Source organism: Lynx rufus, unplaced genomic scaffold, assembly GCF_022079265.1.
Source record: "Lynx rufus isolate CCGP_SWC_20201006 ecotype Redwood Valley unplaced genomic scaffold, mLynRuf1.p SCAF_1, whole genome shotgun sequence".
NCBI classification, from domain to species: Eukaryota; Metazoa; Chordata; class Mammalia; order Carnivora; family Felidae; genus Lynx; species Lynx rufus.
This window is the reverse complement of record NW_025814823.1, coordinates 196950261-196977090: the sequence shown is the minus strand read 5'-3', so window position 1 is coordinate 196977090 and position 26830 is coordinate 196950261. Positions and strand designations below refer to the sequence as shown.

The 26830-nt window shown below is 44.3% G+C and overlaps 1 protein-coding gene across 1 annotated transcript in view; it reads right to left on the bottom strand.

Annotated features, from left to right (window-relative positions):
• The window catches only part of PDE6A (phosphodiesterase 6A), a 62700-nt gene that overhangs the window by 22811 nt on the left and 13059 nt on the right, over nucleotides 1-26830 (bottom strand). The window contains exons 5-13 of the mRNA XM_047073694.1: nucleotides 24610-24684; nucleotides 18328-18392; nucleotides 10838-10904; nucleotides 8107-8154; nucleotides 4825-4974; nucleotides 4181-4324; nucleotides 2486-2551; nucleotides 2126-2272; nucleotides 598-705 (exon numbers count right to left, since the gene is read on the bottom strand). Of these exons, the coding sequence (XP_046929650.1) occupies nucleotides 598-705; nucleotides 2126-2272; nucleotides 2486-2551; nucleotides 4181-4324; nucleotides 4825-4974; nucleotides 8107-8154; nucleotides 10838-10904; nucleotides 18328-18392; nucleotides 24610-24684 (870 nt within the window). The remainder of the gene's footprint in view (nucleotides 1-597; nucleotides 706-2125; nucleotides 2273-2485; nucleotides 2552-4180; nucleotides 4325-4824; nucleotides 4975-8106; nucleotides 8155-10837; nucleotides 10905-18327; nucleotides 18393-24609; nucleotides 24685-26830) is intronic.

Here is a 26830-nt window from a genome sequence, read left to right as displayed (position 1 = left end):
TGGTTTCATGGGGACAGAGTTTCTGTTTGGGAAGATGAAAAAGTTCTAGAGGTGGATTGTGGTGATGTTTGCACAACACTGGGAACGTAGTTAATACCACTGACTGACCTGTACACGTAAAAGTTGTTTAAATGGTAAGTCTCCTGTCATGTATATTTTACCGCAATAACACATTAAACATATGAAGAATGGGATTGATATGCTTATATTTTTTCAAATGAAAAAAGCATTTTAAAGGATATTATTATTCAATTGGCTCTAAATAAAATAAACCGTGTGTGCGTGTGAGTGTGTGTGTCGGTGTAAAAATACATCTCGACGCCTCTAGAAGAAAACGTGGAAGGCGTTGTGCCATGGTTCTCTCTAAATAACTGGACTGGGGTTGGGGTTAGCCTGCAGCTTTCCTTCGCTTTTTATTTTACACGATTCTCTGTGCTCGGAATTCATAGATGCTAAGCATGTACTCTTTTTGCATCAGTTTTAAAAAGCAACAAATCGAGAGCAATGCTGCGGCCGCCGGGTGGAGGTGCAGAGGTCGTCTGGTGTGATGGGAGCCCCAGCTGCCACCATCCTGCTGCCATCCCACCGCCGCCGTACCACCAGCAAGGAGAACATGGTCTGCCCCACGTTGAAGCCGTGCCGCCAGTTGTGGTAGGTGATCCTGCGGTAGCCCTTACTCAGCGAGTACATGAATCGCACCAGCGCCTGCGAACAAACGCGCAAGAGTGAGGCCTGGGGCCCCGCCTCCTGAGGGAGGTCCCAAGCAGTGAGGTCTGGGGCCCCGCCTCCTGAGGGAGGTCCTCCAGCCCCCACACTGGACAGGAGCGGGCCAGCAATAGCTGCAGTCCTGCCGTGAGAGCACTTTGCAAGCTGCTAAATCCTAGGAAAATGGATGTCGTTATGAAACCAGGTAGATGTAAGTCACTCCACTTACTCCACTAGTTAACCTTCATCAGTGTTTCCCAAACTGTGCCCCGGGAGAGCTACTGTCCTGGGAGATGCTGTCAGGAGCTTTACCCGAGAGGAAAACAAAAGGAGTCTCTAAATCAGTGGGTCTCCAACTTGAGTGCCCATCAGAATCACCCAGAAGGCTTGTTAAAACACACAATTTCTGGGGCGCCTGGGTGGCGCAGTCGGTTAAGCGTCCGACTTCAGCTCAGGTCACGATCTCACGGTCCGTGAGTTCGAGCCCCGCGTCGGGCTCTGGGCTGATGGCTCGGAGTCTGTGTCTCCCTCGATTCTGTGTCTCCCTCTCTCTCTGCCCCTCCCCCGTTCATGCTCTGTCTCTCTCTGTCCCAAAATAAATAAAAAACTTGAAAAAAAAATTAAAAAAAAAAAGAAAAAGAAAACACACAATTTCTGATTCATTAGAACTGGGAGAAAGTGTGTGTAAGAATTTGTGCTACTGGGGCCCCTGGATGGCTCAGTACGGTTAAGCTTCCAACTTCTGCTCAGGTCACGATCTCACGGTTCGTGAGTTCAAGCCCCGCGTTGGGCTCTGTGCTGACAGCTCAGCCTGGAGCCTGCTTCGGATTCTGTGTCTCCTTCCCTCTCTCCCTCTCTGCTCCTCCCCTGCTTGTGCTCTCTCTCTCTCATTAATAAACATTAAAAAAAAAAAAAGAGAGAGAATTGGCGCTGATACATTCTCAGGTGGTGCCGATGCGGTTTGGGGCAGCACTTTGAGAACCACTGTTTTAATCAAACAAATCCGGGAAATTCTGCAGGGAACACACCCCCAGCCCCACCTTCACTGTCCCTCCCCCAACCACCTAGATTCCCAGCACACTGAGAGGAATCCTGCAGGGGAAGAGTCCTGTTTGAACTGGTTTGACCTGCCTTTCCCACCTTTGTTTGATTATAAGTAGCCATTGATTCACAGCCTCAGAACTCAGTGCCTTACAACCCACCTCAAGAAGCAATGCCCCCAAAACACCACAGTTCAGAGGAACTGTAGGTCTCTTTTCTGATACATGACTCATCTGTGCAACATGACTAATGTTTTAAATCCTACAAGCTGAGGGCGCACTGTTTTTGAGGCTTTGCAGATTGAGTTAAAGAAAAAAAAAAAAAGTAAGCAAGAAAAGAAAAGAAAAAAGGAAATCAGAGAGGTTTATTTCGACCTTACCTCCTGAGGAATGTGAAATTTATCTACCACTTTGAGCTCATAGTACATCTGTATCCCACATTTCACTAGCTCCAGCTCTGTCAGGGGCAAGTCGCTGAAGTGGAATTTATTAATTTCATATTTCTCCGCATCTGGCAGCTCTCCTTGCTGGGTAAGGAACAGAGGCAAGTGGTTGGAGCACATGAAGCGTTCCCGGGTCTCTCCCCCACCCAGCCCCGTCCCCATCCTGCGTCTGCCGGGAGGATCAGAGCAGAGTGACAAGGGTCCTGCTTTGCAGAGACAGCCCCCCACCACGCGCATGCTCAGGGCGCACCCTGCAAGAGTCACCCGCGAGGGCCAGGGATGCCCTGCCCTGCTCACCAGGATCTCAGCGAGTTCCTCTTCCTCACATTCCCATGGCTCCTTCCCGTACACCTCTCTGGTTTTCTGCCAGGGCCCAAAATAGAGAGAAAAAAAAAAAAATCAGTTGCTTTATCTGGGGTCTCCACGTCCCTCCGCTTTCCATTTCCATTCCCTTTCCTCCAATTCGCACACAAAGCATGCAACTAAACTAAATCATGCATGTAAGTCATTTAGTGCAGTGCTAGGCACATCGTAAGCACTAGAATTAAATAATGTTGCTGATATTCTTGTCGTTATTATTACTGACTTGGAGTCAGAAGGTCTTGTTCATGGTTCTGGCTTCTCTTCTGGCTGTGTGACTCAAGGCAAGTTTCTTTCTTCCCTGAGCCTGTTGCGCCACGCACGTGCCAGAGGAGGCGGGGTGGGGGGTGGGGGGGGGTGGGGACCTGGACCCAGTTGCTTGTTTCTGATTCACTGGTTCACTGAAGCTATGCTTGCGTAGTGCCCACATACCCATCACTTGGCTGAAATCATGAACTGAGACAAGCGAATTGTGAGTCAATTCATCCACACTAGATGTTTTCTCCTTTGAATGTATCAGTTATTGAGATGAAATTATCAAAGGTGTTGTGATACGTTCCCAGCTTAAGAAATCACTTCTGAAAACATTGGCCTGTCTTGTTTCAACTTGCGAGGTCTATAAGCAAGGTCTTGGGAGCTTAGCTGGGCATCCTATCCAATGCCATTTGGCTAACTCAGTTTACTTCTAAGATCGTGGTCTTTTTGAGAACAAAATCCCAGTGATGATGAATCACTAATTCCCACGTGTCTTTGAAAGCGCCTCATCCGATTTCCTACCCCAGGCAGGACTCTCCTCTGTAGCATCCCTGGTAAATTCACATCCAGCCCCTACTTGGATGCCTCTCTTGACAGGGTGCTCACTACCTCACAAGGCAGTCCATTCATAAGAGTGGTAGAGAATTTGCTCATTATTCGGACAAAGGTTGAGTGAGACCTATTTAATGAGTGAGACCTATTTAATGTCCCCTGGGTGATTAGGGGACGAGTTACTTCCCCCTTGGGGGCCTCAGTTTCTTCATATCTACAGTGGGGATAGAAACCCTTACCCTGCCCACCTTAGTGGGCCATTGTGAGCGTCAAACGATATTATAAGTGTAAAATTGCCTCATAAACTGCAACGTGGTTAAACTGTGTGAGGGATGCCTAGTAACCTCCAACTCCTTCTGTCATACTTCTTTGCTCACCCAACTTCTCTGCGATCTGATTGGGTTTCTACATGAGTCAACCCCCTAGAGGGAGTCTCTGACAAACTGACCATCGTCCACTGGGCTGTCAGATAGAGATTCCTCTGAGAGTAGAGGCTGTGGTTGGGCGACTCTATCTCTCCTACCAAATCAGCCCTCAGCACGGTGAAAAACGGAATTTCTAGAGCTGTGAAGCCAAGATCTGGCCCTACGGCTGAGGTGATGCGTGAGGGACAGCTGTCCCCAAGCCACACAGGGCGGCCATTTTGTGTGACTTTCTGATATGCACGGATCCATCCATCCGTCCATCCGACGTGAGGGGCCAGGGGCATCCCTGTGGAAGGCAAGCCTACCTGTCTCTGCCTTCATGGAGCGTTAGTATTGCTCTGGCCACATCTCCAGGATGCAGTGGCTGCTAGAGCAGAAACGACAGAAGAGCTTTACCCACCAGGATTGTCTGGATCTCGTCGTTGTCACACTTCACGTGGTATTTTACCATGTCCTGGAAAATGTCCTTCCTGTTTTCAAGTTTGTTCATTGACTCATAGGTGTCGGGATTTAAGACGGACCAGCCCAGGAACTGAGCCAAAGACTGCAAGGGAGGAAAAAGAAGAATCAGAGGCAGAACACCCAGAATTGATCCTGCCTCTGCAGTTGAGGGCAAGGCTTGAAGATTCCATTTCCTCGGCCGTGAGGTGGGTTCGATAAGCTGGGCGCTGCCCTCCTCAAAGAGATGTTGTGAGGATAAGAGAAAACGATGGACGAGAACTCGCTTTCTAATAAAGCACCAACACAGATAAAGCACCTAATACCTTCGCACAAGGGGAACATGTTGGGCCTGTGTGGGGGCAGGAGGTATTCTCATTTTGAGTGTGATCCTAAAAACGCTGAAAGGTGAAGTGTGTTAATTCAAAGTGGTTTTAAGGGGAGTGTGGATTTCTCTGACGACACGGGCAATGCCGACGTGAGGGTGAAGAAAGCGGACGTTGAGGCAGAGTCGGGGGAGCGGCTACAAGGGGTGAGGGTCCCCCAGCACGCTTGCAACAAGCCACCTCGGAAACCCCACGGCAAAGGCCTCCTCGCAAACCATACCTCCATGAGGGTCTCGTCCATCTCATCAAAGGGTTTCCCATCTTTGCGGTTGTAAAACGTGGCCACCCCAACAATCTCTTCCTTCTTGTTCACAATTGGCATAGAAAGGACATTCTTGATCATCCATCCGGACTCATCCAGAGGCTCTTTCTGCAAGAGAAGCCAGAGTGGGTTACACATTTGTTGCTCGGGAGGACCTTTCATTCAGAAGTCTGGACAGAACTGGGCCTAGAAATGGCGGTCAGAGGGGCGCCCGGTGGCTCGGTCGGTTAAGCGTCAGGCTCTTGGTTTCAGCTCAGGTCACGGTCTCACCGTTTCGTGAGTTCGAGCCCCACGTCGGGCTCTGTGCTGACGGTGTGGAGCCCGCTTGGGATTCTCCGTCTCCCTTTCTCTCTGCCCCTCCCTCACTAGCGCCATCTCTGTCTCTCTCAAAATAAATAAATAAACTTAAAGAAAAAGAAATAGCAGTCAGAAAAGGACAAGGGAACAATAATTCGGTCTGCTCGTTATCAACAACATGTGCAAAAGAGGACACTAAAGATAATCAAAGGGGTTCAGATGTGTTTAAACAGGCAATGTAGTTCACGTGACTCTGGGCATCACAACTTTCAGACTTTCTGCCGCACAGGCTATTTAGGTATATTTAAAAAGTGCCTGTGCTTTCCAGGTAATACGTACAAAATGAAAACTGCAAAACAACTAGGGACTCTGCGGGTAGGTGGGCAACAAGCCTATCGAATCAGATTGTAGCTGTGTAAACAAAACCTTTGGCTCCTCTCTGTGCTTTGTTTTTCACCTGTCTGTTTTGGCAACAGATTAAAGTCGTCTAGAGTGTTTCACCTGCTTCTGATTATTCGCAGATACAGTCTCTCTCTCTCTCTCTCTCTTTCTCTCTCTCTCTCAAGCCACCAAGTGCCGGAATGTGCTTAACAACGCCACAATTAAAGGTTTTGTTTGTTTAGCTCTTGACTCTTGACTCTTGACGTGACTTTCTGTTACTTTTGGCATGTCATCTTATCTCGGTGGGTCTCAACTTTCTCATCTGTAGATGGGGACGGTAGCAAGAATATGTGCCTCGTGGAACATACGAGAAAACGGAGGTGAAATTTCTTGGTCAATCTCAAGGTCCCCTTTGTGAGTCATTTTCCATCTGTCAGAGCCTCATTTTCATCATTTATAACAAGAGGACGACCGGACGAGGTAATTTCTACTCTTTTTCTGCCAATTCATAAAATATCAGACATTTTATAACGTGCAAGAAACTGACCTAGAAGCTGAAAATAAAACAAGGCGAATAAGGCACAAAGGTTGTCCTCAGGTTGCTTGTAATCTAGAAGGTCAAGGAGCAACTGCACTACACGTGGGGAGTTTGTTATGATACTGGGGGAACCAGAGAAGGGAAGGAAATCAAGGAAGGCTTCCTGTACTTGGGGAGTCTTCTAGTTTGAAAGTTCCAAGATTCTTTTTTTTTTAATGTTTATTTATTTTTGAGAGAGACAGAGACAGAGACAGAGCACAAGGAGGCGAGAGGCAAAGAGAGAGACACACACAGAACCCGAAGCAGGTTCCAGGCTCTGAGCTGTCAGCACAGAGCCCCACGCAGGACTCGAACTCATGATCCACAAAATCATGGCCTGAGCCGAAGTCGGACGCTTAACTGACTGAGCCACCCAGGGGCCCCAGAAAGTTTCCAAGATTCTTAAGGTGGTGAGATGATGACGAGGATAATGACCACGACAACAACGACAGTGGTGATGATTTCAGTAACGCTGGAAACATGAGTTCTAGATCTGCCTTCCCCCCCCCCCCCCCAGCTCTCTACATAACCTTTGGGGAAGTTCTTCCTTCTGAAGGCCATGATAAGGAGACAGCTTATTATTGAAAGCAAAATGAGAAAACATTAAAGATTTTTTAAGCAGAGAAGGTACTTGATGCAACCCATGTTTCCAAAACTACTCAAACTACTTTGTAGAGAATGAGTTGGAGGAAGAAGACTAGAATCTAAAATTGAGATCAGATTTGATTTTTTCATGTGGGTACGTGCAATTAATTGAGTAGAGACCAAGTTCTGTACAGATATCATCAGGTTAGCAACATGTGACAACAGTTTGGGCTTGTCCCATGGTCATGGTCAAAACCCTAAACCAAGATGTGCAACTTTAGCTTTGGAAGGATAGTCTCACGAAGCTCTTTCAACATGCTCTTCAAGGAGTAAAAAAATAATTCATGAATTTTTCTAAGAGACATTTTTATTTTCTTCTTAGTTAGTTCCTGATTGCTAATGATTTGTTTTTCTTATATCGAGTGTGCTAACCTCAACAAATATTTACAGGAGCTGGAAATATCAAGAAAGATAAGGCCCAACCATTGGCCAAAGGAAGCTGATATTTTGCTGAGGAGAGTTAATCTGAAATCAAGGAAGGGTAATAAAAGATAAGGAAGGGAAATATAGTAGGAGAGAACTCCCCGGCATGGTTTTCCAGGCCGTGCGTCATCTGGCCTTAGTCTACTTCTCTAGAATCTCCTCTTGGCACTTTCTGATCTGCCTCTGACTCAAACCCATTGGTCTACTGTAGGTCCTTCCAACAAGCCCTCTCCCTCCTGCAGTCTTCTCCCCTTTCTTTGCTGCCCAAACATCATTTCTCAATTATTATTCCTTGATTAATTCCAGATTAAGTCAGGTCTCCAGATAGATCCCTTCCTCTGTCCCTCTGTCCTCTGACCAGCACTCCATGGCCCTTCTCCCCATATAATCATGAGCCCTCTTGAGATAAAGATCATGTCTGTCTGGTCCACTGTGGCAGCCACTGTAGCTCTGTGTCAATTCCTGGCACAGAGGATGCCCTTCATAAACATTCGTAGAAAAGACGGGCAAAATCAAATGGAGTGTTAAACAATATTCCATGAAAAGCCCAAGGAGACAGAAATGATATTAGCCAGAAGAAACAGAATAAAACTCCATGGAAGTTTCATAGCATTTGAGGTTGTATTGAAGGGCAGAGAGGATTTGGGCAGGACACGATAGTTGGGGGGGTAGGGGAACAGCATAAACAAAGGTCCTGAGGCCAGAAAGCAAAGGGTGTGAACATTAAAACCAAACGGGACCTTGGAATTTACCAAACTAGCTCTCTCCCCACTTCCATGGGCACGTGACTTTTTTTCCATCCACATTTTCACTTTATCGAGACTGCCTCCCAATAAATAGACGGATTTTAATGTATCCTACTCCTCTTGGGGGGAAAAACATCATATGACTAAGAGATCAAACAAAAAATGACTTGCCTGGAATTCGAAAAAGTCCTCCGCAGGCGCATTCATGATGTTGCAAATCTGAAAGCCATGAGGAGGAATAATAGAGCTGTGATTAGTCGCGATAGCATACCTAGTGAAGCCCTGCTTTCAGAAATGCTATGTCCTTGCCCAAGGCGTTCACATTCTTTTCATTAGGTAGACATGCCCAAGATGGCTTTGAATGATTAACTGAGGTTATTGGACAGAAAAGCTACCTGGACGAACATTAGTTCTTGCCATTTGCTTCCTCAGTCATTTCTAAGCTTTGAAAGAAATTAAGGCTACAATTTGTCATTGTTAACAGCTGCATAGTATCTCATTTGCTTGTCCCCCTTTTGCTGAATGTTTGGGTGGTATCCCGTTTTTGTTACTATTAATATAAGTAATGCTACTCTAAGCATCTTTCAGTCCGTTACATTTGGGTTTGGTATTGTTTGTTTTGTTAAGGAAGGAGTTTTTTTCTGGGGGCATAAACCCCAAAGTAGAATGAGAAATAAAAGTGTTGTAGCTCTGGTTTTATATTGCCACATTCGTCTCCTAAAAATTCAACTAGTTAACCCTACCATATGGATGGGACGTACCTCACGCCTCCAGAGCTCTGCCCTTGGGGCCACCATGTACACTTGCATGGTGTGCACACTGCACAAAAGCACACCACTGAAGGTTGCCTGGGAGTTAAACTCCAGCTTGTTCTTGACTTGCAGAGAGACGCCCCTAGTCTTTCTCTTTGCACCCACTGAGAAGGCATGCTTTTTCCAAGTTCTCAAAAAGGCACCCAAAGGATTTGAAGTGACCCTGCCTGTCCCATTGGCCGTGACCATCATGTGGTCTCAGAGGGTGAGCTGTCTGTCTCTGCTCCTGTTCAAGAGCTGCTTACCTACTGCCGCATCCCTCTGGCCTCTCTTTGGACCATTTCCATCAGTTGCCGTTGTTCTCTCCTGACCCCTGACCTCTCTGAGGGCTCCTTCCCTCAGCCATGAGCTTGCTTGAGTCTCTCCCACCCTTGAACGTGAAATCTCTCTTCACCCAAACACAGTCCCAGTAGCAACCCACCCAGGCTTTTTTCTCTTCTTTTCTTTTGTGATTCTCTACCTGCTTATCATCCATCCACCCCTCTGCAGACCCCACGCCAGCTTCCACCTCTGCCTTACCACCAAACCCGCTCTCATCAGGGCCGCCAGTGACCTAATTGCCAAACTCGATAGGGTTTTCAGTTCTTATCTCACTAGATCGCTTTTGCTGCTTGGCCGTCTCTCTCCTTGTTGAATCGCTTTACTTCCTCGGTTTCCACGACACCTACTCCCTCCTGGGTCTCCAGATACCTCCGAACCCTCCTTCTAGCCTTCACACGCTCCTCTTTAGTCTTTAAATGCTGGCACCCAACAGCATCCCACCCCAGGTCCCTCTCACTCTCCCTGGTGACTTCATCCACACACATGGTTTCCAGAACCATCTGGTCCTGATGTCTTTCAAGTCCCCTGTCTCCAGCTCTCCTCTCTCTCCACAGCTTCAGAGTCATCTCTTCAGCTGCCCACTGGACATTTGCTGCCTAAAAACGTCTCCGTGTCATCTTGTCCGAAACTGACCTTATCACCTCGCATCCAACCCTCTGGTCAGCACTGCTTATCCAGTCCAGAAGCCTGAGATTAGCCCTGACCCTTCTCTCTCCCTCCCTCTCTGCCCATGATCACGAAGTCCTGCCAACTTTACCCTCCTGATATTAGATCTGAGCCCTGGTCTCCCTCTCTTCATCTTGTCTCTGTCAGACCTGCGTGCGTATTGAATGAGCAAATTTATTTACTGCGCGGCTCGTAGGCCCTCACTGGCTATTGCTGCTAACGAGAGCCCTCCTCGCTGCCTGTGCCTTTCTTGAGATGCCCGTCTTCTCTTGCTTGTAAGGATGTGCTTTTTGCTCTGCCTCTTAATATCTTCAGATCTATCTTCCAGGGAGCTCTCAGAGTTATCTTGTTAAAATGGAAATTGACCGTGTCAATCTCTTGCTTAAAAACTCAGTGCCTGTAGGTTGAAGTCCCATCCCGTGACCTGGCATCCAAGGCCACTGCTATCTGGGGCTTCTTTCCCTCACGAGGCTCATCTGTTGAAGCCTTCCTATCTCAAACCTAATACTCCAGCCACACTCAACTGCATACACCTTGCTGTGCAAACCTCCGGGCCCGTGTTTGCTCACGTCGCTGCCTCCACCTGAATCCCCTTTCCTGCTCTTATCTGCCTAAGACCCTATTTATTTTAAAACTCAACTCAGGCCGACACTCTAGGAAGAAAAGGCTGGTTTAGATGCCCCCTACCCTGTGCTCCTAGACTATACCCGGTATATCCCTATTGTGCCCTTATCACACTGGAGTAGAAGAATCTGTTTAAAATATCTCCCCAGTTGATTACAAGCTTCAGAACAGACACTGTATCTGATGCATCTGTCTTTCCATCCCCAGAGCCAACGGCAGTGCCTGGTACATTGAAAATGTTCAACAAGTAAACTTCTCGCTACAGGAGCAGCGTTGTGTAGCGTGTGCCTGGGGAAGGCTAAAGAGGGGTGACCGGGCTCAAATATGGGGTGATGTGCACCAAGGGTCAAGTGAACTGAGGAATGAGACTCAGGCTTTTAGAGACTCACTTCCCGCCGTGTTTCCTACTCTCTCGATCTGAAATCCTTTCACACTTCCGACGATTCAAGACCCTCCCCCTTCAAAGTTGCATTACTTACCAGGCCATTCTGGGCAACATAAGTGGGGAGACCACTTACTAAAGCCCAATGATCAGGAGGTGGGTTCCTGTAAAGGCCAAAGACAACTGGTAACTTTTGATATAGGGACAGTTGGACGAAACCCTTGAATCTGGGTCTTGTCCCCCCTCTACTCTCTTGGGGGGTCCCAGTCCCTGCTTACATTCACTACGCCTCAATGACCCCCAAATCTTATCTAAGCATCTTACTATTCGAATTTAGACATGGAAAAAAGCCTGATGAATACAACATTTTATAAGTGCATGCTGAGTTTGACGATCCAAGAAAAAGGACAAGATTCATTCAGCATATTGTTATTGACTGATGAGCAAAAAGAAGCACATCGTTTCCATTAATACTTATACGGAGAGAGGTAGCTTAATACCATCGAGAGAGAGAGAGAGAGAGAGAGAGAGTGATGAAACACATCTATGGTGAACTCCTACCACGTACCAAGCACTAAGCTGAGTGCTTTACATACTGATTTATCCCTCACGATAATATTACTATTTTTGATATTATTATCTTTTTAAAAACTTTTTTTAACATTTATTCATTTTTGAGAGACAGAGTGTAAGCAGGGATGGGGCAGAGAGAGAGGGAGACACAGGATCTGAAGCAGGTTCCAGGCTCCAAGCTGTCAGCACAGAGCCCAACGTGGGGTCAAACTCAAGAACCGTGAGATCACGACCTGAGGGGAAGACAGATGCTCAACCGACCGAGCCACCCAGGGGCCCCAGTATTATTATCTTTTATTTATTGTAAGATTATGCTTGTTTGTTGTGAGAAAAAAATACAAACGTGGAGAAACACATTAAAATCTTCATGAATCATTCTGAAGTGAACATCCATAAAACCACACCCAGGTCAAGAACAACCTTGTCAGCACCTTGGAAGTCCCTGACCTGTCCCTGCCAATGGCAGCCCTCTCCCTGACTCCAAAGGTAACCATTGTTCTGACATGATTAGTTACACTCTTGCTTTTCTGTAGAGTTTTACTACCTAAGTATGCTTTCTAGTAACCTCTAGTTTAATTCTGCCTGTTTTTCAGTTTCATGTGGCTGGAACCCTACAGGGTCTATTATTTCATTTGGTCTCTTTTTCATGTCGCTGTAATCCATTTGTCTTACTGACTCCAGTTTTTTCTTGTAAAACGATAGCACCAAGTATCCATTCAATGACGGATGGCACTTTCCCTCAGCTTAGGGTTAATGTGAACAATGATGTATGAACAGTCTGATGTATATCTGCTCTCAGTTCTGTATGCTGTGTACCTAGGAGATAGAAATACTGAGTTGTAAGATGTGCATGTCTTCAAGTTTACTAGATAGAGCCAAACTTTTCAGAAGTGGTTGTTTCTGGTATATACTCTAGAGGATACAGCAGTTTATTAGACTTTTCCTTTCTTCCATGTCTCTGTTGATACTTAGTATTTTCAAACATTAAAAAAAAATTCTCTTTGCGGGGTGAGGGTGGGGGGCGCCTGGGGGGCTCAGTTGGTTAAGTGCCCAACTCTTGGTTTCAGCTCAGGTCATGATATCATGGTTTGTGAGATAGAGCCCCGCGTTGGGATCTGCGCTGACAGTGTGGAGCCTGCTTGGGATTCTCTCTCTTCCTCTGTCTCTGCCCCTCCCCTGCTCACACACACACATGCTCTCTCTCCCTGTCTCTCAAAATAAATAAATAAAACTTAAAGAAATTTTTTTAAAAATTCTCTTTAGAAAGCCAAGAAAGTTCTCTATGGAGATAATTATATCATGTTTCTCTTAAGGTAGCCAACTGTATTGATGGATGTTTTGAATGTTAAAAACCAACCCTGCCTTCCTGGATTAAACCCAATTGGGTCATGATATAGAATCCCTTGTAGTTATTATTTGCTTAAAATTTTAAAAAGTAATTATTTTTTTATCGAAGTGTAGCCAACACACAAGATTCCATTAGTTCCAGGCATACAGCAGAGTGGTTTGACAACTGTATACGTTATACCCCGCTTACCACAAGTGTATCATCTGTCTACAGCACTATTGCAATACCATTAACTATAGTCCCCATGCTGTACCTTTTATCCCTGTGGCTTATTCATTCCTTGGTTGCTAAAATTCGTTTAGGATATTTGCATCTATGTCCACAAGTGAGCTTAATCTGAATATTCCTTTTTTACGTAGCCCTTGCTGGGTTTTGTTGTCAAGTTTATATCAGCCGCTTCTTTTTCTATTCTTCTGGATGATTCGCATGAGGATTGCATTATTTCTTCCTTAAATATTTTGTAGAACTCACCCCTGAAGGCATCTGAGCCTGGAGTGTCTTTGTGGTAAGGTTTTGATTTATTTTACTGCTCTAAGACTATTACGGCTTTCTATTTCTTCTTGATTTGTATTTAGTAGGTTTTCCATTTCCAGGGATTTGCCTGTCTCATCTAAATTTAAAGTATTTTTGGCAAATTATCCTCTTGTCTTTTTAATGTTTGTGTTACTGTGGTTATTCTCAGTTTAATTTCTGACACAACTCATTTGATGTTCTATTTTTCTTGTTCAGTCTTGCCAGAAATTTGTCAGTCACATGAATCTGTTCAAGGAACCAACTTTTGGCATTTGTTCATTATTTATCTTTTTATATATATATATATGTATATATATATATATATATATATATATATATATATATATATATAAATTTATTTTTGGGACAGAGAGAGACAGAGCATGAACGGGGGAGGGGCAGAGAGAGAGGGAGACACAGAATCGGAAACAGGCTCCAGGCTCCGAGCCATCAGCCCAGAGCCCGACGCGGGGCTCGAACTCACGGACCGCGAGATCGTGACCTGGCTGAAGTCGGACGCTTAACCGACTGCGCCACCCAGGCGCCCCTATCTTTTTATATTTTATTGACTTCTGGACTTATCTTTATTCTTTGGGTTTGTTGTTAATTTCTTGAGATGTTGTGATAGACGGCTTCTGTCTGCCCCTCCAGCCCCCTCTCAAACCTGCTCCTCCTGTGCCACCTCTGGACTACATAGGGCCTTTGGCCTTCTAGCTTCTAGTTGAGTTTGGCCCAGTGGGGAGACCTGACCAAAGACTAGAGGAAGATAGAACAGTGAGGTCAGATTATTTATTTCCCTGGGCCCCCACTGGCAAGGTTGCTTTGGGCTTGCTCTGTTCCTTGACTAAAGGGCAATGCTTCTCTCAAGGTGGTCTGTTCTACAGGACCCCTTCTTCGTCCAAGTTCTAGAAAACTCTTTACGGGGCCAGGAGTGCTTGTAAAAACATCACTACTAGTACATTCTCTTGTGGTTTTCTTCATTGCACCCACACCCCTGTAATTGCCCCTTTGTAAATAAGCCCTCCTTGGAATTATCCTAATTTGAACGTGACACCTACTATTTGTTGGGACGCTGACCTATACAGGTGGCTACATAGTTCATTACTTTTTCAGCTTTTGTTCTTTTCTAACATGTATATTTAAAGCTGTAAATTTCCCTTTAAGCATGATTTCATTGCATCACATAGGTTTTGGCGTGTAGCATCTTTGTTATTTTTCAGTTCAGAAGTTATACTAATTTCCACTGATTTATCCTTTTACCCATGAGTTATTTGCAAGTGATTCCTTCTTTTCAGAAGGGTATTTCTAGCTTCCCTAGTTGCATATGAAGATTATTCTAATTAGCTTTTTGTTATTGGTTTCTAGAATATTTTTATTGTGACCAGGGGACATTCCATATATTATTTCAATCTTTTGAAATACATGAAGTTTACTTTGTGGCCCATTATATCACCAGTTATTGTAAATGTCACATGTATGCTTGAAAAGAATAAGTATCCTATAATGTGGGGGATGGGGTGCCATGTTTGTTCTCTAGATAGATAGATAGATAGATAGATCCATTAGATTAAGTTTAATTATGTTATTTGAATATTCTATATCTGTTTTAGTCTGATCCTCCTATCAATTAGCAAACATGGATTTGTCTATACATTCTTATATTTCTGTCAGCTTTGCTTTTTTTTTTTTTGAGGCCGTGTTATTAAGTGTATACAAATTAAGAATTATAATATCTTCCTGTAATAACCAGATGAATTAACCCCTTTATCATTAAGAAGTGACTACCTATATCTCTACTTATGCTCTGTGTCATAATGTCTAATTTTACCTGATATTAATAGAGTTGTATCAGCTTTTTCTATTAGCCTTTGCATGGTATATGTTTTTTCATTCTTTTACTGTCAACCTCTCAGTATTCTTATCTTTTAGGTAGATCTCTTATAAACAGGATATATAGTATTTCTTCATATCTAGAAAGCCAAACTTTCCTTGACAGACCATTTCTTACATGGAAACTGAGAAAGATAGAATGCTGCCACTTAATCTGAAACATAATGCAGCTTGAACTTGTAATTATTACTTTATTAATATCAACAGACCTCTTTTAGAATTCATTAATTTATTTATTTTTAGTGTTTATTTATTTTTGAGAGAAAGAGAGGGAGAGAAAGAATGAGATACTAACTCTTACACATCCCTTTGGAAGTGGCCCCCTTCACTTCTTTTCACATTTCATTGTTGTGATAGACGGCTTCTGTCTGCCCCTCCAGCCCCCTCTCACACCTGCTCCTCCTGTGCCACCTCTGGACTACACAGGGCCTTTGGCCTTCTAGCTTCTAGTTGAGTAGGGGGAGGGGCAGAGAGCGAGGGGGACAGGGGATCTGAAGTGGGCTCTGGGCTGACAGTAGACAGCCCAATGTGGGGCTCGAACTCATGAACTGTGAGATCATGACCTGAGACAAAGTTGGATGCTTAACCGACTGAGCCACCCAGGCGCCCCTCTTTTAGAATTTAGAAACAGATTTTTATATTCCACACCTTTTCTTATCTTTTTGTGCCATTCAAAACAACTTTTTGTTTCAGTGCTGTGTTATAGTATATACTCTCTTTTAGTTACTTTATATGGCAATTAAATTCAATATGGGTACAACCAACAGTGCACATAACTCAGCTGAAGTCCCAGCAATATGAATGGTCATGGCCAAGTTCATGCATAGACAGTCAATAACAACTACATCATGACTGCCATCTGGCTGATAGCAATTATACAGTGTCATTGATTATGTTTCAGAAACGTCAAAAACTAGAAAACTATACATCTTAGAACCAATGAAATATGATAGATATCTCTCTCATCCAGGTTGGCAATCTTTGTCATTCAACTGGGACATTTAATTGACTTATATTTAAAGTAATTATTGGTATATTTTGATTTAAATATTATCTTAATGTGTACTTTTTACTTTTTTTCCACCTGTTCTATGTTCTTTCTAAACCTTACTTTGTCTTCTTTTGGTTTGATTAGCCATTTACTTACTATTCAGTTTTCCCCTCTCTTAGTTTATTTTTTTTTAATTTTTTTTTAATGTTTATATATTTTTGAGACAGAGAGAGACAGAGAATGAACGGGGGAGGGTCAGAGAGAAGGAGACACAGAATCTGAAACAGGCTCCAGGCTCTGAGCTGTCAGCACAGAGCCCGACGCGGGGCTCGAACTCACGGATCACGAGATCATGACCTGAGCTGAAGTCGGCCGCTTAACCGACTGAGCCACCCAGGCACCCCTCCCCTCTCTTAGTTTAGATGGCACATACTTTGGCAGTCAGGATATTTGCAAGTATTCTGGCTCTCACTCCTGGGCACACAAGAGGGTTGCATTCTCTGTCTGCTTGAAGTTAGGTGCAGCCATACGCTAGCTTTGGCCAACGAAATGTGAAAAGAAGTGAAGGGGGCCACTTCCAAAGGGATGTTTAAGAGTTAGTATCTGTTTTGTCCTGTTCTAGCTTCCTTCTGGCAAGTTAGTCAACCTCCCAAGGTTCGAAATGGTGGCTGCTCTATCAGCTGTGGTCCCTGCCCGACTACAATCCATGCATGATACTCCACCAACCAACCTCACACCCACCAACCTCAATTTACATGTAGTGGGATGATAAACAAATTTTTACTGTTTATACAACTAACGTCTTAAGGTTTTGTTACCATAACATAGCCTGGCCTATCTTGATACAAAAATTGTTATCAGAAACAGGGTGCTGCCATAACAAAGAACCTAAAATATGTGACTTAGCTTAGGTACTGGGTGGAAGGTAGCACAGTGAATGTTTTCAAAAGCTAGAAGGATATGATGCTTGATGAACACTGGTACAACACGGGGGGAAGACTAGGACCTGTGGTAACTTATAACACAGATAATGAGTTTCATAAACTTATACCTCTAGAAAAGGAGTCAGAATACAGAGTGGTTAAAGAGTATGCATTTGAGGGGCACCTGGGTGGCTCAGTCAGTTAAGCATCCAACTCTTGGTTTCGGCTCAGGTCACGATCTCATGGTCTCATGAATTCAAGCCGTGAGTAGGACTCCACGCTGACAGTTCCCTCACAGTGCGGAACCTGCTTGGGGTTCTCTGAATCCTTCTCTCTCTGCCATTTATGCTATCTCTGCCTCTCTCAAAATAAATAAACTTAAAAAAAAAGAGTATGCATTTGATAAGGTTGAGACAACAACAGCAAAAGAAAGGGACAAGCTTAGGAAACAATCAGTTTTTACGCAAGGATGAGCAGGGAAAACCCAGAAACTCAAGACTTTGAAGCAGTCTCTCATCCCCAACCAGTCAAAGGTAAACCCAAGAACTGGGTTATCTGAGTGACAGGATTATTATAATTCAACCTAGCGACCAGGAGGGACTCCATTGTGACCTTTTGCACCCACTTGTTTAAGGGTTAAGGTGACCTACAGTAAATCCCACGGAGTCTGATTTTGACCGAAGATGTCTGCCATTCAGTGAGAAAGTGAGCCGGTTTCAAGACAGAACTGTGGGTCGTGCCTCTTAGCACACAGAGAGGATTCAAATGGATAACAAGGCAGCTAAGTTTTGATAGTCAACTACTGACCAAAAAAATACAAGCTTTTACCTTTTTAAGGTTCTTGACTGTTAGAATCTTAAAACGGCCTTTGAGTCCTTACCACCCCACTTACAGGGGGGTGGAGGCCTTGCTCTCTGGGAGTTCTTGCCTTCTCATTCATTATCCATTATCCTCCAAGGCCAGGCAAGAGAGGACAATAGAGAATAAACTTTCCTTGGGGACTGAGTTGCTTTCCTTACCAGCTTCTTGCCTTTGCCTCACCCTCCTGTATGGGCCCCAGATGTGCCTCCACAGAAAACCACTGGAAATCTCTGATCAGATCCCACGGTCGCATTCTGTAGATGGAGAACTGACGCCTGGGACTGGAACTACCAGAAGCTGATTCAAAATCCAGCCTCTTTTCCCAACCTGTGTGGTCTTTCCACTCTTCCACACCGTCTCCTTACTGTTCTACCTGTCTCTAACCAAGTGCGTGGCCTTCTTGGGTTTGCTTTAGTGTTGGTCTTGGAATGAGTATCTATAGATATTGATAATGTGCCTACAATTCTATATGTTTTGAAGAAACTTACGGGATTACTTTGATGTCTTCTTTGCCATGCAGGATGTAGTCAATGACCTTGTAAAAGTTGATTTCCTAGGCAAAAGAGATAAAGAAATATATAACTTGACAGCCAGAGACAAAACTTCAGCTTGAGTGTGTCCATGAGACAAGGCTTGTTTTCAACCATATGCCCTGTGGTTTTCTAGAAACACCAGCCTGGCCCTCTAAGGGCGTAGCCCAGCTGCCCCTGAGCTCACTGTCCTCAGCTGACTCATGATTCAGCATGCTTAACCTTGGAACCAGTTCAGGGTGGCCAGGCAGGGGCTGGGATCTGGGAAAGAGGGATAGGAAGCGGTTCCAAAGGGAGCTGGGGGTTAAGTACAAGGACAAAGAGTGAAAGACTGCTTTCTGGAGTCCAGGGAGAGAGGGAGGTGGGAAGGACACTCATGTCTCAACTCAGCCATCCCTGCAGGGCTCAGCTCCACGGTCACGGCCCCCTTGTCTCCTTCACACCCATCACTCAGCTGCTCTCTTTGCTGTGTCAGCTCTTCCAGACCTGTCTTCCCAATCTTGCTTCGTGCCCCCAACTCACTTTCCACCTCTTCCATCCCTCACACCTCCTTGCACCATGAGAACTCCCATTCTCTAAAGTAGGTGTGTTCAGTCACATGACTTCCTAACATGTAATGGGATATTGGCACATGGCTCCTTTCCCTCAGCTTTCCAGGGAAAATTCCATCACCTTATTAGATCCTCTCAATACTCAGCTGTGATGGGCAGGTTAGAAACCATTTTACAAATGGGAAAACTGAGACCCAGAGAGAGGAAGGGACTTACTTATAGTAGACAGTGAGCCAGGACCAGAAGCTAAGCCTTGACTCCTATGCTCAGGACCCTTCCTGTGATGCCACTTAAACGTAACGTTATGTTAACCTAAAAGAGTGTTTTACTCTCTGCGTCACTCTTACCCAGGGCAGGGCTATTCACAGTATAGCCCCTGGACTGGGACTGTCTGCAAACTATTTGGTACCCTTCCATGCTGAGATAAAAACAGAAATTGAGAGTGTTTAGAAACTTTTATGGCAGTTTGACTGAGTGAAGTTAGGGCTGTTGACACGAATGAAAAGGGGGAGGGGATTTACATTTTATATGTCTTAAAAAATTTTTTTTTCTAGTTATACATTGTTATCACATTTTGAAAAGTATCGGTCCAAAATGGGTTGGAAATTAAAACAACAACAATAGTAACAACAAGTGTTCCTTGCCTGCAGTGCTTTGAGAAGTCCTGCTCTAGAGATTTCAATGGAGACACCTAAGCCCTATCTTGGTCTCCTGACTCAGAACCTCCACAAAGAGAAATTCCTGATCCAGTCAAGGGTGTCTGAATGTCCATTTGGTTGACAGGTGATCTTGACCTTCTTCAGGCTCCAGAGGGAGAGGCTCTGCTCATGCCGATCAGCGGCTCCCAAAAAGGGTCACGTTCTGGTCTTGGGTCTACTGTGTGTGCTCTTGGGGGCTCAGTTTCCCCAGCTGGAAAACTAATGGTGTGTGCTTCTTCCATTTGCCCTGATGGAAGCGGAGCTGGGTACCTGGAGATCCTGCATCTGTCTTTGTTCTCTCTCATGGCCTTTCCTGTACCTCTCCCCCATTACTCCCTGGCCACGGCAACCACCGTGGAAGTGGAGAGGGTCTAAAGACATTCAGACCATTTTAAAACTGACACTAGATAATCGCCAAAGTTCTTCCCGACTGTGCTTCTAAGATTGTTGTTGGGTGGGTAGCCGTATCCCTCGTAGATTACAATGCATGTCTTCTTTGAACCAGCAATTCCACGTGTGGGAATGAATCCTACAGTTACACTTCTAAATGGGGGCAAAACATCGTTTGCCCCATCCGGGGGCCTCAGCCAGACTGCTTTCCAAAGTCTGGACACAACATAATGTCATCATCAGGAGACTGGCTAACCAAATTGAGTGCCTGCCTCCAGCAGATACGTCGCCTGTCTCCAGAAGAGTGTAGCTGTATCTGTGCTGATAGGGGAAGATCCCAAGCTGAGAAACGAAGGCACAAAACAGAATCATCCCATTTGTTGAGGATGGTGCTGGTGGTAGAATTCGAAGAGTATCTGTGTGTCTGTAGACATTCCTGGAAGGACAGACTGCTCACACTGGCCAGCTCGGGGGAGGCTAGATTTCTGTGGCATATCCTTTTGTAATGTGTGAGCTTTTCATCGGCTCATGTGTTACTTTTTTTGTTGTTTTTAAGTTTACTTATGTATTTTGAGAGATAGAGTAAGAGCAGGGAGGGGGCAGAGACAGAGGGAGAGAGACAGAATCCCAAGCAGGCTTCATGCTGTCAATGGAGAGCTGATGCGGGGCTTGAACTCATGAACCATGAGATCATGACCTGAGCTGAAATCAAGTCGGAGACTGAACCGACTGAGCCGCCCAGGCGCCCCTCATGTATTACTTTTTCAATAAATGCAAACAAATTGTGCTAAGGACATTTTTTAAAGTGAAGTTGTACCCTGGAGGCAGTTCCTGAAAGCAAAGATGGCCGCCTTATCTACTGAGACTTTGGTGTAGCTAAATGTCCCCCTGTGAGGAAAAGGAAGTCAACTTCTGTGACCTTCTCAACCTTCCTCAGGTCTTTGTTTTAAGCCATCTGTTCTCGGGTGTGGGCTGCTTCCTGCTCACAGAGGCAAGCTGTGGGCTCCCTGGGCCGCCCAGGCTGTCCTATCCATGGATCTCCACAAGGCTCCTTCAGAAAGGGTAGAAATGGACTTTTTTTCTAAAACCCACGGAAGAATCAATTTGCTTTCACAGAAAGCAACAAAAAGATCAGTGTGCTTTAGGTAAATAGAGCTGTTTTCACGCACTGGAGCTCAGCTGAGTTGCCTTCAAGCAACATATTCATGTTAAGAATTCACCAGCCGTTGGAAAGTCAAAACTGAGCCGTCAATGAGCACTTTTGTTACCTACCACCTGAGCAGCGAAGGCTTTAACACAAGGGTCTTTGAGAGAGCCACAAATACAGCCATAGCAAAATTATCCTGCATGGAAATATACCAGTTTTTAAATGAGTGCTATTTTTTTTGTTTTTTCCATGAAGGCTAACTAGCCTGTATATGTTTTTAATAATGAAAACACACACGTGTACAACATTTTACTTTTAAAAGGAGATGAAGTGAGGTGTAGCTGCTGTTGGCGATCTTTAGACCCGTGACTTGGGGAGGCTAATTGGTCAAAGTCCAGACAGCAGTTGTATTTCTCAGGTGAATGTGACAGAGAAAGTGTGAGGGCGTTACGAGGTGAGAGGGAATGCTAAAAAACATGGCTGTAATGAGTTACCAGGAAGAAAAGCACCCTGCGTTTGAATTCGGGCAAATGAAGTGACCCTTCCTGACTTCAATCTCTTCAACCATGAAATGGGGATAATGATACTTCCTTTATAAACTTGTTGAGAAGAGTAAATAACATACTCCAGGTAAAGTACCCTGCAGATAATAAGATTCAACCCAGGTAGCCATGATGATTGGATGCCTAGTGTATGTCAGTGTTTGATTTGCTTTAGCCACCATGGTCCTGCCGGCCATTTGGATTATCCAGGCATTACAGATGAGGCAGGTGAGGCTTAGAGAGGCTGCCCAAGGCCACGCAACTATCTGGTGGAACAGGGGTCTGAACTCAGGCTTGTTCTTTCCAAGCCCAATCTTTCTAGAAGATTTACTTTGGGCCAGTCTTGTCATGTTGTTTCTGTGCCCCAGTTCAGGCCTATGTGTGTCCCCTCACTAGCTGTGTCCTAGACCTGGAACTGACTATGGAGATGAGTTTAGTGACAGTACCTCATAGATGGGAAAATCGAGGACCCAAAGGATTTTTTGACCGAGTTTGCCATACAGGTTACCAACCAACCAAAACCATAGTTCTTTGCCTTCTAACCTTTTCCATCACAACCTAATACCTTGTACTCCTACAAGGACTGAGCCCCTGCTACCTGAGATGTAGGAGGGTTTTGGGAATGGAAAGTCTTAGCCATAAGTGTGCTGGTCACTTCCGTGAAACCAAAACTTCTTGAATTGATCAAGAAGTTGATCAATTGACTGAAGTTGGTGGTGTCTGAAAGCTAGGGTGATCACTATTCCAGTTCCTCCACTTCTAAATTTCCAGAAGATACAAATCCAGCTCAGGTGACTTGGAGATAAAGCTCAGGGGTGACATGTCAACCGTGCCAACACGAAGAGCTGAGCTTAAAAAGAAAACGGTCCCTGAGTTATTTTCTGACAGCAGCACATGATGTAATGCTTGAAGACTCAGTCTTCCCAAATGAAATCATGCCATTGTGTGGGTGGAAGAGGAGTTTGACACAGAACAACAGCAGGTTGAAAAGTTATTTTGGATGAAGCAGGGAAGATGATGTAGATTATCAGGGGGCACTCTTTTCTGGTGTGTTCGGGAAGCTCATAGGCAAGGGTGTTAATTTCAAATTCCTGGAGTTTGCATGAAAACTAAATAAAGTCTATCATTCACACACGTGCACACACACATACACACACACGTGGGTGTGTTTGTACACGCACATTTTAATTTGGGGTAGGATTAGTGTCGGCTGGGTGGGATCAGGCCTCCTAACAGAAACTGATACACCATTTCAGACAGGCTAAAAGATCCTGTGGGATGAGCATGAGACTAAAACTCAATTCAGGGCCTGACTCTGCTGTTTACCTATCCCATGTGGCCTCAGCTAAGGTCATTCTGTCATTCTATAAGTTCTGCAGGCTGTGTGAGTGACAAATCTGGTTATCCTGCCTCATCTCGTCCTCCCCACATACATCATATCAGCTTCTCTCTGTTTATGTCAAATTATGGAAAGAGCCCAAATGTCCTTCAACAGGTGAATGGATAAAGAAGATGTGGTATGTATATGTATATGTATATATATATATATATATATATATGTATATACGTGTGTATATTTACATACAATGGAATATTACTCGGTGATCAACAAGAATGAAATCTTGCCATTTGCAACCACGTGGATGGAACTAGAGTGTATTATGCTAAGTAACATAAGTCAGAGAAAGACAAATACCATATGATTTTACTCACATGTGGAATTTAAGAAACAAAACAAATGAACATAGGGGAAGGGAAGCAAAACAAAGATAAAAAGAGAGAGGAAGACAAACCATAAGAGACTCTTAAATACCGAGAACAAGCAGGGTTGCTGGGGGGTGTTGGGTGGAGGGATGGGCCAAATGGGTGATGAGAATTATGGAGGACACTTGTTGGGATGAACACAGGGTGCTATATGTTAAGTGATGAATTACTTAATTCTACTCCTGAAACCATCATTACACTATATGTTAACTAACTTCGATTTAAGTTAAATTTTTTTTAAAAAGTCAAAAAAAAAAAAAAAGCAATGGTATGAAAGCAGAGCTCACAAACTCAAGTGCCTGGAGAGGCCTGATAGAAACATAAAAGAGTGCGGACTGGGGAGCAAGGCTACACGAGGGGAATGGCGAGGACTTTGGCAAACTAGAGAGCTCTGGCCATGTTCCAAGGAGACAGCTGCCCCTCAGCTCCCATCAGACTTACCCTGTGAAGGGGACCTGGCTGGCTCAGTGGCAGACCATGCAACTCTTGATCTCAGGGTTGTGAGTTCGAGCCCCATGTTGGGTATAGAGATTACTTAAAAATAAAATCTCAAAAAATAAAATTTACCCGTGTGGGACTGTGGGTCCAGTTTCGGCTAATCTTCCACTTTTTTAAAAGAAGCTGAGAATCTATGTACTTATGGGAAATATCTTGATTTTTTTTAGATGTTAAACTATCAATTCCCAAAACTTTTTAAGTAAGAAGAAAAATTTTAAATGTACGCAGCCAAACAGGTTTATCTATTGGATAGAAATGACCTGCTAGCTACCAATTTGTATAATCTCAATTAGATATTAAGGTTATTTCCAGCTCAAATTGTCTTCAGGTCTAAACTTTTGCTAGGTGAATATTTTAGCAAGTTGCTCGATCTTTCTGGAGCTCTTTCCTTATCTGTGGAATGAGAATATTAATTCTTCCTTAGCCAATCCTGCCAGGTTACTATGGAACTCCAGCAAGATATTAAAAATACCTTGCAAATTACAAGATGTGGCAATTATGAACAATTATCATAACTTCAAGGGGAAACGACCCAACCCAGAGAAGATAGATATCTAAGTGATAAAGAAATGTCAGCAGGTTCTACAGTGCCTTAAATTTGCATTTCATTAAACGTTAGATCATACTAAACAGTCCAGAGAGAGACTTACCCTTCCATCTGGAGTCCTGGGACCAGAATAGGGTGGAGCCTCACCCATCAGGACTGGCCACACGTCAAAAAATTCCTACGGATGAGAAAGACAATAATTACACGTCTTGAAAATAGGTCAAGGAAAGGAGATTGAGAAAAGAGGACCCACCTCTGTGAGTCATCTATCATTGAAGTTCAGAAGGTGGGAAGAGCTCACTGAAACCTAAGCCTGGAAGGGGTGCAAAATTCATTAGCGTTAGGGGATGTCAGTCATGTCTGTGCTTCAAGATATTGATGAACTAGGGTTGTCTAATCATTAAGCAAAAAATAGGAGCTGAGTTGGAACACCCTTATACTCCCCATGTTGTGGGAGTGGGACATGAGAGGGAAACTGGGGTCTCCAGGTCTACGAAATTGACCTTAAAGACATGCTAAGCACGTGACTGAAGGTTTAGCTAAAACAATGTCCTCTGCAGCCTCATTTATAGTAGTGAAAAGTTAGGAAACAACCTAAGTGTCTAATAAGAGGGGACTTATTAAATGAATCATGGAACATCTATTAACAATAATGTTACAGATGTATGTGTGTGTGTGTGTGTGTGTATACACATACATATACATATATATACACATATATATACATATACATATATATATTTATGTTGATTAAAAAAGTGTCCTTGCTGCACTGATGAGTGAAATATGTGAGGGGACAAAAAATAGAGATCATATAACCCCAATGTTTAACTAAACATAGAAAATGCCCTCAAAGGATTCACAACAAAACACTAACAACCGGTTTTCTCTGGGTGATTGCAGTGAGACTGTATTTAGCAATTTTTCTGTCATAAAACGTGTTGCTTTTGGAATCGGGAAAAAAAAAATTTTTCCCAAATAAGAAGGAAAAAATAATGGTGCCATAAATACACAAAGAGACCCATATCAGGGATCCATCAAGAAAGGATCCGTAAGACAACCGGCAAAGATACAGTCAAGGAAGAGAGAAATGACCAGCTAAGGCACTGCATGGGCACACAGCCTCAGAAGAAGAAACTAACTGGGACACAGCGCGAGTTCTTCTCTGCCACTTGTCTACTGGTTTTCCTGAGGCACAGGGAGCCACACAGCTTGTGCTGGGCTGAGCCAGGGCCTCACAGAGGAGGCCTCTATGCTTCATTGCCCTCTCTGTTCATTCATCTATTGCCATCTAGGGACAGTGATCCATTAGCACTAGGTCATCATGGGTAGGATGCTAAGCCCTTCTGCTCTTGGCCTCTTTCTTGTTTGAACTTGGTGGTTTATCATGCAGAGGACAAGCAGAAGAGAGTTCATATGAAATTCAAACTCCGTGTCCTCAAGCTTCTGCCCAGTTGGGCTCTTTGTCTAGAGTACACACCAGGAAGACATTCAATTCTGGGTGAAAATACGAATAGGGAGTCTACCTGAGCCCCATAATGTGTTTGCTGCCAGATACACAGAAATGAATAAGACAGAGTTCATGCCCTGGGGGAACTTGCTGTCTCTTGGAGGGGTCAATCAAGTACTCAAGTAACTATAGTAAGGTAGACAGGGTAAGACCCAAAATGAATCCATTGGAATGGGGAAAGAACGCAAATGTTAGAAGAGCCCAAAAGAAAGTCAAGTGCATTGAGCTGACACGGTCTGTGTCAAACACTGAGTGGCTTTGAAGATTATCCCAGAGAAGCAGCAGCTATCAACGAGGGGGTGGGCGGAAAGTGGGGCATATTTATGCTTGCCTTTCTCCCTCTTCATCTCTCTCTCTCTCTCTTCTCTTTCTTCTTTCTTTTATTTTTCAACAGCTTTATGGACATATGATTCACATGCCATATAATTCACCCAGGTAAAATGTACAGTTCAGTGGCTTTATTGACTTCTTCATAATGTCAATAGCTCAGATAAGAGCTTAGCTACCTGGGGGGATGAGGTAGAAGGGGGGTGAGGCAGGTCATTTGAATGATTGTAGGCAGACCAGCCCATTTCTAATTGCTAGATTGTTCCATCTTTTGGGGATGACTAAGTTAGAATATTCGTGCCTGGGGTTAAGCATCCAACTCTTGATTTCAGGTCAGGTTATGATCTCACATTAGTTTTGAGCCCCACATCAGGCTCCAATCTGTCACATGGAGCCTACTGGGGATTCCCTTTCTCTCTCTCTCTTTCTCTCTCTCTCTCTCTCTCTCTGCCCCTCGCCTGCTCTCAGTCTCTCTCCCTCAAATAAA